We start from the raw sequence: 12,226 nt of genomic DNA, 5'->3' as shown, positions 1-12,226 counted from the left end.
CTTTTTGACATACTGGTTAGAAAGCAGTAACTGCTTACATAATCAGATGTAAGTAATTAAATAGACTCTCCTTCATACCTGCCCTATGGCAATTTTAAAAAATGGAGGTTCCTCTTGTAGCATTGCTGCATAGGAAATGAAAAAAAAAGTTTGAAAGCAGAGAGGTAACTAGTTTTTTGGACAAATAACCTAACCCTTTATCTTTCCAAATCAAAGCTTTAATGTTAGGGCCACTTTAGACTCATCAACCATGAGGTGAGAATGGGAACAGTATAATACTGAATTATACCTTCAGCTTTCAGAAAGTGGGTCTTAATACTGGGCTAGCAATGCAAACTTTTTACCTAGGTATGATGGGATTTGCATTCTACCAAAACTGGAAGCATGTCTATTGATTTACACCATCTGAATTCTACAGAAGAGGAAACTCTGAAAAGAGGAAACTACAGTACAAGCCATTTTTGGCTTAATTTTATTCAGCAGCATTACAAAAGAAGAGATGTAGCCAAAACTAGAGAAAACAGTGATTGCAAATTAATCTGACCGATCCTGAAGATTGTTCAAATTTAGTTCTCAGCAGGATAGCATTTTCCCAGACAGATCTGTTACACAGATTGAGACAGGGAGGTGGAGTGAAGGTCTGGGTTCACAGTTCATGCCCAAGGAGTAATTGGCAGTTGTGGGTAGGAAAAACCCTTTCACAGATTCATATTATATTACAGTTTAACCCTTTCCTGAGTTGGGAGTCCCTACTCACAGTCCCTCATGCCTTGGATAACTTATGTATGGACTACTACAATGTTTTCAATATACAGCTCTTCTTAAAAATAATTCAGAAGCTACAGCTGGGACTGTGATAATTGTGCCTCAGTATGATAAGTAGGCCAGTAATACCTCTGCTGCATAAACTGCACTAGTTATTAGTTTACTTCTGGGGGTTGGTTATCACCTATAAAGCACCTATAATAATTGGCATAGGTTTTGGCTATTTGAGGGACCATCTGAATCCCAACTGTGCCCATCCAATAAAATATTAGAGGGGTGGCATGCTTTAAGTCCCATATATTAGAAAATGTCATCTTGTGGGATCCACAAGGCATGCACCCCCTCCATAAGCAATAGCCAATAGGATAGTTTATTATTACAGAACCAACAGTCATTTCCACGATGAGCCTGTCAGGATATCTCTCCTTTGAGAACCATTAGATCCCTTACTAAAATGCAGATACCTTCAAAATGAGTGTGACCTGATGGATGCATCCACACTATTTTCTTGGCAGCATGAAATAAATGGTTAACTTCTGATCTTTTAAAAAAAAACACCTTCCATGTCTACCCTTTAGCTTTGGAATATCTACATGGTCTCCTATCTAAATATTTATCAAGTCTAATGCAAGTTACTTTCTGAAATAGCTAAAGTCATTTGCCATTTGTTGAGACCCCTTCATTTATATTTTAGCATGTTAACAAATCCAGCTTGTGTGTATACTTTAAAGTACTTTGTGTGAACTTAGAAAACTAGGTAAATTAGCCACTTTTATCTATGCACTGGATAAAGTAAGCTGCAGCTGATGAAAGCTAACGTCTTTTAATAAAATGTGTTAGTTACTGAGAAAGGCTCTTCTTCTGATTTGGGATAATAATCATCCTAGAAACTTATCCCAAGAACACAGTTGTGTTACTCATGATCAGTTCCTCATGACCTGTAGTGTCTTTTGTTTCAACCTGTCACTGAAACAATATTAAGCCTGTCTTCATTATCAATCACAAATGAATAGTCTTAGGGGTAGTCAAGCAAATCTGCTGAAATGAATAACTGGCTTAATTTCCATGCTTCTATTCCCAGCTTTATTCAGCCTGGCACTTTCCAGGTAGACTGGATTTCATTTCCCATAATTTCCAACCAGCATGACTAAGGCAGCAGTTTGAGGAGGATCAAAAATCATAAAGGGGAGGGGTGGTTAGAAGCCCTAGAGAAGACCTGAGAGATCCACCCAGTGGCTGAGCAGATAACAACACCTGGAAATTTAGGACAGGTATCTTCTGACTAGAATATAGCTTGGGAAAGAGAAAATAGTTTCCAAATGAACCCTGAAGATTTTCAAGAAGGCACACGTGAAGCAGACTTTCTCAATTTTAGCAACTTCCAAGATTGTGGATGTCAACTCCCAGAATTCCCTAGCCAGCAAGATAACTGGCTGGGGAATTCGGGGAATGGACGTCCACACATCTTAAAGTTGTTAAAATGGAGAAAGTCCGCTTAAAGAACGGTCGCCTCTAGAGTCGTTTCCTCACCGGGCGGGGGCGGGGGCGGGGGCGGGATTGCGCGTCATCATCCAACCGTCGCTCTGCTGCTGTAACGGTGGCGTTGTTTGATTAGCAGCCTTCTCGTTTTTTGCAAACCGATTTTCTCAGGCAAGCGGTTCTGTTTGTAAAGTATTCCTTGGGTTTAAACAAGACCGTCTGCAACCTCGTCGTCGGCAAAGGCTGCTCTTCAGTGCTTCTTTCTGCTTTTACACCCCTCGCAACTACCTGTCCTGGCACCTTTGGCAAGCCTGAAACTTTCGTTCCTCCTCTCCCAACTTCCACCGTCACTTTCTCTTACTATATCACACAGCGTCTCTTCCCCCTCCCCCACCATTTCCATTTCCCTCTCTGTGCAGCGGAATAACCTGCCCAAAGAACATTCTACGTGTGTTTGCCAAAAACAAAAGCAACGGAAGACGCCTTGTCTTGCATAAATGCAAGAGAGGAGGAAATGGGATTCCATCGAAGTATCCCTTTTCACCACCCTATTATTGGTGACGGCAAATTTGGGTGAATTTTACACCTTTCTACTAACGACTAGCTCCTCATCCGTGTGGGAAATACAGGGGAGAATCTTGTTTCAAAACTCGGACAATTTTACACCCTTCAGCTTCCTCGAAACGGCGGGAGGTCAGTCGTAGACACCTGTTAAGCAGCTATCTCCAACGAAGAAGTCCGTTACTTGAAGCAGAGTTCAGAATTAAAAGTACAAGGAGGTAGGACCAGGCCCTTGTCTTCTGGCGCGGCTCTTCCCGCAGTTGCTCGTTGCAAAACAAACCGGTTCAAACCTCCTCGAGAACTTCTTGAGAGTCGAAAGCCTTCCGCCTGGCCCAAACTGGTTTCTATCAGAACGATTGGGATTCAAAATGCCAGGAAAACAGGGAATTTGGGAATGCATATTCTCAATGCTTCCTGGGGAAATCAAGTTGGGAAGCTTATTAAAGCAGGCAGCTGAGCCTTTTAGGCTGATTATTTTAAGGTACCTATCGGGATCCTTGCCTTTAAACCACGGGTGTCAAACTCGCCACGTCACGTGACGTGACGTGTCGCGACTCTTTTTGCATTGCCGGCAATGGAGTGGGAGCGGCTTTGGTATGATGAAACCGGCCCGCGGGCCGGCGGTTTGTATCACAAGAGTTTTTATTTATTTATTTATTTTGCAAACGGTTGACCTTCCTACAGAAAAATACTCCATTACTGCAACAGACGACAAAATATATTACCCTTTCAATGCCTCGGGCGAAGGCTTGCACAGCAGATACGTTTAGGTTACGCACGAGCCGCAGGAGTTTCACGATGCAATTGGGACGTGACGTGACGTGACGCTGAGCAGGAAGGATGATTAACTCATTGCGGTGATGAGGATTACCCCCTGCCAGGAGGTGAAGATCTGATGAACTAATTGTGCTGACATATAGACGGCAATCCTATGAACAAGGTAGCATGCGTACCTTGGACGCCTGTGTCTTCAAAGGTGCTCACTTTATTTCTGAAAGATCTTATCTGTCTCCGTCTACTCAGAAGCTACTGTCACTGGTTTCCACTGGACTTTTCCTCTCTAGGGATCCAGTTACTCTAGCCTTGGTTTCCATTTCTCCTCTTTTCCTTTGCGGGAAAAAGAAATGTCTTTTTTCTGCATACAACAGGTAAAGGTAAAGGTTTCCCTGTCCAGAGAACTGTGAAATTTCACATTTTGAAATTAGTTATAATACAAGAATTAGTGTTTCTTGCTCCTTTTCAAATGGATTGTTTTAACACAAAAAAAGTAGAAGTTATATTTTAAAATTCTCACCTATTATCTTACACATCTTTGGAAAGCATTTTCGTAGAACATTTTCTAAAAGGGGTTTGTATTTCAACGATACTTCAGTCAGCAAGATTGCATGATTAGACATACTCAAATACGAGAAAGCAATCTTACGTGGCCACTAGGAGGCACTATTTGAAATTCCAAATAGGGATAAGAAAAAAAATTAGCCAGGGAGAAAAAAGGTAGAACTCTTAAGAAAAGCGTTATTGTGGTTAGTTGCACAGTCAACCAAATATTTAGACTGAATTTGTCATTTTTATCCATATCAAGTCTTTTCCAAGGACCTGGGATATTAAAGTTATTTTGTAATTAAGCTATTGTTAAAAATTATTAACACATACACAAAAATACAAAATCACAGCTGTCGGTTCTTTAGCTGTTGTTGACCTTCAAATGCATAAAGTTCAACCTAGAATGTTGTAATGTATTGGTGAAGCATATGTGCAGATCCGAGCAGCGTGGCCTTTTGTAACTGACAGATAGGGTTTCCTTTCAATGCCCAAAGATTCTTTGGTATTGTACCCTGTATGCCAATAACTGCTGGAACCACCATGACCAGTTTATGCCACAATCTTTCAGTTTTGATTTTCAGATCTTGATACTTTGTGATCTTCTCCAATTCTCTGTCTTCGGCTGGAATTACCACATCAATTAGTCACACTTTCTTTTCAACTACAGTTAAATCTTTATGTATTATGAGCCAAGATTTTATCAATTTGTATTTGGAAATCTCACCATAAGTTAACTTGCTCAGTTTTACTGCTTTCTCACCTCTATGTTCTCACCTATTTATCACTACCTGCAGATTATAATTTTTACAGATGTTCAGGGGACTTATTGTGGTGACTGTGCTATGTCATTTATAGTCAGTTTGTAGCAATTGAGTATAAATACGATCTACTGTTTCTTCTGCTTCTTTGTACACTCTGCACTGAATCATTTGATGGCTTTTTATTTATTTGGATTTAATATGCTTGTCAAAGGTGCCCTAAATCAGAATTCTGATTATAATTTTAATAGGCTAATTTTGAGAACAAGTTGTCTTCCTTGTGTAAACATAATATTTTTCCACTGTAGTGGTTAGGACTGCATGTCAGCACTATCCTGAAATTCGATTATTCACATTTTATTAAATGGTATTTCTTTTTTATCTCATCTTTCCTTCAAGGCAGGAATATCCCTAAGCTCAAAATCAAAATTATTCATAGATGAGAGTTGGCAAATATTATCATGCCTATAATCTCCAAATATGTCCAGTAGTTAATTTAAATAGTATCTTATTTGAAAAAATCCATTAGTGTCTTTCACTACTTAAACGGGTCAAAAAGATTGTAACACAGTTTAAATAAATAAAACACTTCCATGAAAGATTTGTCATAAAAAGAATTAAACTGGAATTAAACTTCAAACATCAGAAAACATCTCAAGAACACTTTTTCCCATATCATTTCAGTTTTGTTTTGTTCAAACCCATTGCAAAGATAGAGTATTGATTTAAGAGCTGTACTATCTAATTTTTATATTGCTCTTTTATAAGATTCAGGGTGGTGTACAAGCCATAAGGAACAATTAATTCTACCATGAAAACTTCAATCTAAAATGAACTAAAATCCATAATTTAGAAGATATAACTAGCAGACTCCCAAAGAAAATGCTCAGAAATTAATACCTCTTTCAGAAGTACAGTTTTCACTGCCTTTCAGGGGGCCTAGATTCACTTCTGGGATCAACATATTTCATCAGGAGAAAGCTACCACACGGAATTCTTGCCTCCTGGTCTAATCTCTTACCTCTTACCTGGCAGGAGATCAGCAGATCTTCCCTAGAACCTACCCAAGATGGGCAGTCATGTTTGAGGAGGTTCCTGATTTACAGTTGTCAATTGGCATGGTACTTGGAAGATTGTGCAAGCAAGTTGAATCCTTCTTATTATACATTTTCTAAAAAGGGAGGGTAGTCTTAGGCTGTTAAGAGATAGGCAAAGTTCTTCAGTCTTTAGCCTTTTGTGGAAGATTATCATAGAAGAAAAAATGCCTTCATAAAGGAGATAATCCTACTTTGATTACCTCTCCTGTACTCTGAAAGCATATCGTCCAAAAAGAGGAATGCCAGGTAATAGTTTAATTCTTATATCAGGTAGACCCAAGGATTCCTGTTGTTATTCCTGTTCCCTTCCCTCTCCATTTCAGCTTCCCTTCTGTAGAGCTAAAATACTCAAAACTAAAATACTCGAAATACTCATTTTGTTGAATGAAATATTATGGAAAAATTAAAAATATTTTACAGATGGAAAAGAATAATAAGAATACATCACGAATTGAGAAACTGAATACCCAGAAATATAATCAAGTAAACAACTGAAATGGAAGAGATAAAAAAAGAACATAAGTAACTGGAAGGATGGATGGATGGATGGATGGATGGATGGATGGATGGATGGAGATAGATATTAGATGATAGATAGATAGATAGATAGATAGATAGATAGATAGATAGATAGATAGATAGATGATAGATAGATAGATAGATAGATAGATAGATAGATAGATAGATAGATAGATAGATAGATAGATAGATAGATAGAATTAAAATATATTTAGTATGTAGATAGAAAGAAATTATGGTCAAAGACCTGAAAATTTAATTAAAATAAAAAGAGAAGAAAATTACATAGTGTAATGATTTCAAAATAATAAATGTAACATCTCAAATACATTTTGAATAGTGATGGAATAATCAGAAGACAAAAACTTCACAATACTATTGGCAAGTAACTTCCATCACAATTCTCATAAAATGCTGCCTTGCATTTTGGCTGAATAACAAATGTTTTTCATAGAGCAGAGAATCAATTCATAATCCAATGTTTAATCAGAGAGAAAATTGCACTGAAATCTTAGATACTTAGTTCTAGATAAATATGCACACTGTAGAAATCACCCATTCAAAGTTGGCACATCATTTGAATTCAACACATGCTTTATTACTTACACCATGTGATGTTTCTTAATCCATCTTGTATCTGCAAAAATAATGCTGACTTACCATACGATGAAAAAAGAGCTAGCTACAAAGAAGAAAGACATGCTGAGTTGCAATGGAGCTTGGTTTCATACAGTATAAATATCTATAGGAAATGAGATGCTTTGGGCATACAATAAAGGCATTATTAGAACAAACCATACAAGCCATAATTCTTATGGTTTCTCTTTATTGTTTGATATATTGATGAATCACATTCTATGTTAAAGATAAATTTTCTGATATACATTTGTCATTGTATTTACCACAATTACATCACACATACATTTGAAACAGCTCCACAAACCTGGTAGTTGCACAGAAATGTTTTCTTGTATATGATTTATTCTTATCCATAATAGCTGTCAAATCCAACAATTTTATTCTTTTTTTTTAAGAATAGGAATAAAAGTAACTCAATCCATAACTGACACTAAGTCTCTGATCTCAGCTGCAGGTCAGCTACAGATCTTTACTCAAAATGGGACATGCTGGTACTGGATATGAGCTGATATGGAAGTGTTAAGTAGTTCTTACGGATTGTTTTAATATACAGCTAGGCTCATGGATGGTCATCAGAGCCATCTTAATTTGCTCCTCATACAATTTAGCATCAAGCCGTACATGTACTCCAGTGATCCAGCATAATGATCCCAAGCAACTGGATGGACATTTATATTATTTTTAAACAATACTGAGTTGCATAAAACCTGCAAAAATATTACCATGGAATCACTCCCTATTTCCAAATAGAGGATTTTACTCTTTATACTGTAAAGATTAAATGTATGCAGATTATGAAGTGAAGAAGACAGGGAAATATTCCAAATACTTTTTCTCTGATAATATCTAAATAATACAAAATATATAGGGTTTCTTTATTTATTTAAAAAGTCTGTTGGGTAAGCATCTGATCTGGAAAGTTGCTTATGTTTATCGAGTGTAACTTCACTAAAATAACAACATTTCTCCTTTATGGGGATGCATAATATTTTGGCTATGTAAATGTTCTGTGGGGGGGTTTTTTGTTCTCCTCCCTCCAGTGCAACCAATCTAGCCCATCTTTTAGTCTTCTGTATTGGTTCTAAAAGCTTCAATGAGGCCTTCTAAAGAGTGAATGAAACCTGACACACTGCATATACCACCTATTACAAAAATGGCCACATCAAAGAAGACATGGTGCCACAAGAGTTTCCTCCATAATAGCTTCAGGTGGAAAAGGCTGGGAAGGAGGAAACAGAGGCCTGCCCCTGTGAGGCTTCCTGTTAGGCCCATCAAGAGGGCAAAATGTGGGACGTAAATGGCCATCAGCAAGGTGAACACCACAAGAGCACACCTAAGGGCAAGTCCCCAGGATTTCAGCCTCCCATCACCCCCATAGCAATTGGGAAAGACAGCCCTGCTTCCATCCTGGAAGAGGGATCTCTCCAGGACCTCCACAGCTGCAAAGAAAGGCAAAGGATAGGAGAGCAAAGCCTTGGCTACCAAGAAAATGTTAACAACAGCTCTAATGGTGGATGGCAAGTTGTCTGTAATTACTTCTTTTGTATCGTCAGCCCAAGTCAGGTAGGCTACCAAGGCAAAGAGACCCTTCAGGATGCAAGCAGCTATGTGAGTCCAGTTCATCATGCAATGGAACTCCTTAGGATTGTGCATGTTCCCTTCCAAGGAAGGCAGAAAAATCTGAGAGGTGTAGCTGAAGACAATTATGCCAATTGAGATGGGGAACTTCTTCACATCAATGTAAAACTTGACTTTATCCCATGCCCAGTCTCGGGCTCTGGAGAGGCAGTAGGCAATCACTAAAATGTTTATCACAAAATGAGCCAAGGTGCAGAGTAAGCTAAATTTGGAAACAGCTTTGAGGTTCTTCAAGAAAGCACAAGGCAGGAGCGCTGCTGTCGCAATGATGGACCATGATTTCTGGGACACTGGCAAGTTTGGGAAGCTGTTGTACATCAGGTTACCACTGACCACCACATACAGGATGCAGGTCATGACCAGTTCTATGATCTGTGCCACGTTCACAATCCTGCCCCCAAGACTGGGAAACCTAGGAGTGCAGCAAGCATTTGCAATATCCACATAGGAGTCTCTCACCCTGACTATCTCTCCATCTTCATTCTCTTCATAGAGACAGGCAATGAGGATTTTCCCAGTGTAGCAGCAAACTACTGCTGCAAAAATGATTAAAAAGAGTCCTAGGTATCCACCATGAAGGATAGCATAGGGCAGGCCAAGAACAAACATCCCCTAGAAAGACAGAAAATGGATATTGTATTGCTCAGATTTATTTACAAGGGAGCATTTACTCTCCCAGAAAATACACCAATGGAGATAGTAAGAACTTGCTTTTTTAAATTCTATTTTTTTAATTCCAAAATTAAAATGTTTAAAAATAGCAGGAAGGGTAGACTTTTCTGCACAGAAAGGTTCTTAAAAATATTACTTCCATAAATTCTCATGCAGCTGGAAAACAAGGTAACAGGGGCAGACCCTCTCTCATTGAAAGAATTGATTTGATTGATTTTCCTTTTTAAAAAAAAAGGAATTAGAAGCTCAAAATGCATACCGGTACATACCTCATTTTAAAACTACAAACATTTCACGTTTTACTTTTCTGTGGGAATCCAGGATGATTTTAAAAATAAATAAAATCATCATACTAAAACCAGTACTTTTTAAAAGTGTGCATGCAAAAATTAAAACACTTTTTTTTAAAAAAAAGTAATGTAACAAAAACAGTTTGGTCCTACCTAATCCTAGATTATCCTACAAATGCTTAAGAAAACAGGCATCTGCTCAACAGCTTTGTAAAAAAGAAGTCACTATAAGAGTCAACCATACCTCTTTGTGTAACATATGTCTTTGACTAGATACCGATAACCCAAGACAATAATTGTAAACTCATTCACTAAAATTACTTTGACTTATTTTGGTTGCAATGCCTCTGATTCAGATGCAAAAATGCAGTGTGACCATCAGATTGCTATAAAATCAAATTGTAAATGGCACTGCTGTTCACTGGGATAGAAGCCATTTTTATCATCTAGAAATAATTCACTTAAAGGATTAGAACTGAATACGTAGACCAAATTGTTTTGTAAAGTAATCATACACATGTCTACTAAGAAATAGTTCTCACTGAGTCCACTGCAGATTATTTCCAAATAAATAAGGACAGAATTTTAAACTACACCCTTTGCAGTTATTTAGAGGTTATTTTTGTAGACAGTTGGAAGTTTATAATTTAAGACAGCTAGAAATACTATAAAAATGCTGACTAGTGAAAGTAACATTGTTATGTTTGTTTGCTTGTTTAAATTAGATGTTAATCAGTGGACAATAGTTTGGAAAGGGAAAGCAACAGAAATATTAGGGAAATATGCTTTCAGATCTTCCCTACAGAATAAAAATTGATTTCAGCTATAGAAATCCTATTCATTTTCCTAAAAGTTCATTTCATGATTAGTATTATTTTCTTTCAAGTCTGAACAATGTTGGATTGAAAGTGAAAAGGAGCAAATCTTTTCCAGGTGTAATTTTGTTATGTTGCATCTTATTACTGTTGCAGACAATGCAAACCAATTGTAAGATAACTATAATTACACAATCAGGTTTTGCTTATTAAGGCCCCATGTTCTGTATCTACAATACAAAACAATACAAGGGGGAAGGGGGTCGTTTCAGTCTTTCAAAATTTTCCAAATGCCTCCATCTGAAGCAAAAATAAAATGAAACATCTAAGGGAGAATGGCTGTCCCATTTGGACCATATGCTGCTTTGAGCATATTAAAACAAATTCAGGCATAAATACAGATGAAACTGGAAGGATTAGATATTGCAAGTTTAGAATGCACAATGGAACTGAAATTTTTAAATTGCCATCCCATCATCATTAAAACAGATCAAAATTGCCACAATAGGGATAAGGCTGGCTGAATTTGGGGGAGGAGACAAAGATGGGGGAGGGAGGAAGTGCAACAACACCTAGGACGTGTTGATTCGTGTTCTTAACATGAACTGGAAAGTGATTTTACCGTTCTTCAACGCGCAGTTACCTTAAAATGGGTAGACAGTCATTTATATTATAGATGGACAGTGGATTGGATAAAAGTCTCCCTCTGGGAACACCTACTGCTTCTAACATGCTATGTGATCCAAGGTGGTGGACATCAGGAGCCCTACTCCAGACAAGTGAATCCCTACAGTCCCTCAAACAATCTGGATCCCCTGGCTCCACTGGAAACTAAGGTCAAGGAAAGTCCTCACTAACTCAGGATTTCACCCGAAGGGAGAAGGGAAACGGAGCTCTGAAAGTTACCTGGATGGCGTTGGTGACATTCCAGCCGGCTTCCCAGGAGGTGATCCTGGGCTTCCCTTGAGTGGACAGCTCGGAGCACACGCCTTCGTCCTTGGAAGCAGACGGAGGCAGGGGTCCCGTGCCATCCCTCTGGTAGTGGATATCTCCTTCCAAGGGCGGCTCTCCTCCTTCCTCGCTGCCCTCGGACTTCAGGATGTCCATCTGCAGTCCCTGCCGGTGCTCGTAGTCCAGGTCATCGCAGTGAACAAAGCCCACCGCTTCTTCGTCGGTCGCTGCCTGGAAGCCCATGCGGGCGAACATGCCGCTGACCTTCGCCTGGGACTTGTTGGAAACCGTGGTGGCCACATTGGAGATCTTGCTGCGAATTAGCGTCGCCATGATGCTCGCCGGGGCTGCCTCGCTTGTCCGTAGGGGCGGAGGTGGGCACCGAGCAAACGCTCCGGAAGCGGCGAGCGGGCAGAGAGGTGAAAAGGAGCCGAAGCCGAAAAAGCTGCTGTGCTGCCAGACCCGCTTGGCACGCCAGTCCCGCTGCTGCTGCTGCTGCTGCTGCTGCTCGGGCGCTTGAGGGCGAGCCTTAGAAGGGCGCTATCTCCACTCTCGCCTGGGACTGGACCTTCGCCTCTGCAGAGTCGCCTGGACCATGACCTCGGCACCTGCAGGGGCAGCTCTCGCCTTTTGCCTGGGGCATAGGCTCTTCCGAGGGCGCGACAGGTGTGGGCTGGAAGCGGCTCGAATGCCCACCTCGCCACCGGCCGCCCAGCTCC

At 39.6% G+C, this 12,226-nt stretch overlaps 1 protein-coding gene across 1 annotated transcript; it reads right to left on the bottom strand.

Moving 5' to 3' along the window:
* Positions 1–8,203: 8,203 nt before the first annotated feature.
* SLC32A1 (solute carrier family 32 member 1) lies at positions 8,204–11,840 on the bottom strand (the record flags this gene model as incomplete). The annotated part of the gene is made up of 2 exons (XM_081323353.1): positions 8,204–9,391; positions 11,463–11,840. The coding sequence occupies 2 exons, from the start codon at positions 11,838–11,840 to the stop codon at positions 8,204–8,206; spliced, it is 1,566 nt and encodes a 521-aa protein (XP_081179479.1).
* Positions 11,841–12,226: the final 386 nt, after the last annotated feature.

Source organism: Vipera berus (genome assembly GCF_964194415.1).
Source record: "Vipera berus genome assembly, chromosome: 3".
NCBI classification, from domain to species: Eukaryota; Metazoa; Chordata; class Lepidosauria; order Squamata; family Viperidae; genus Vipera; species Vipera berus.
The sequence above is the reverse complement of the archived record's forward strand: the minus strand, read 5'-3'. Positions and strand labels throughout refer to the sequence as shown.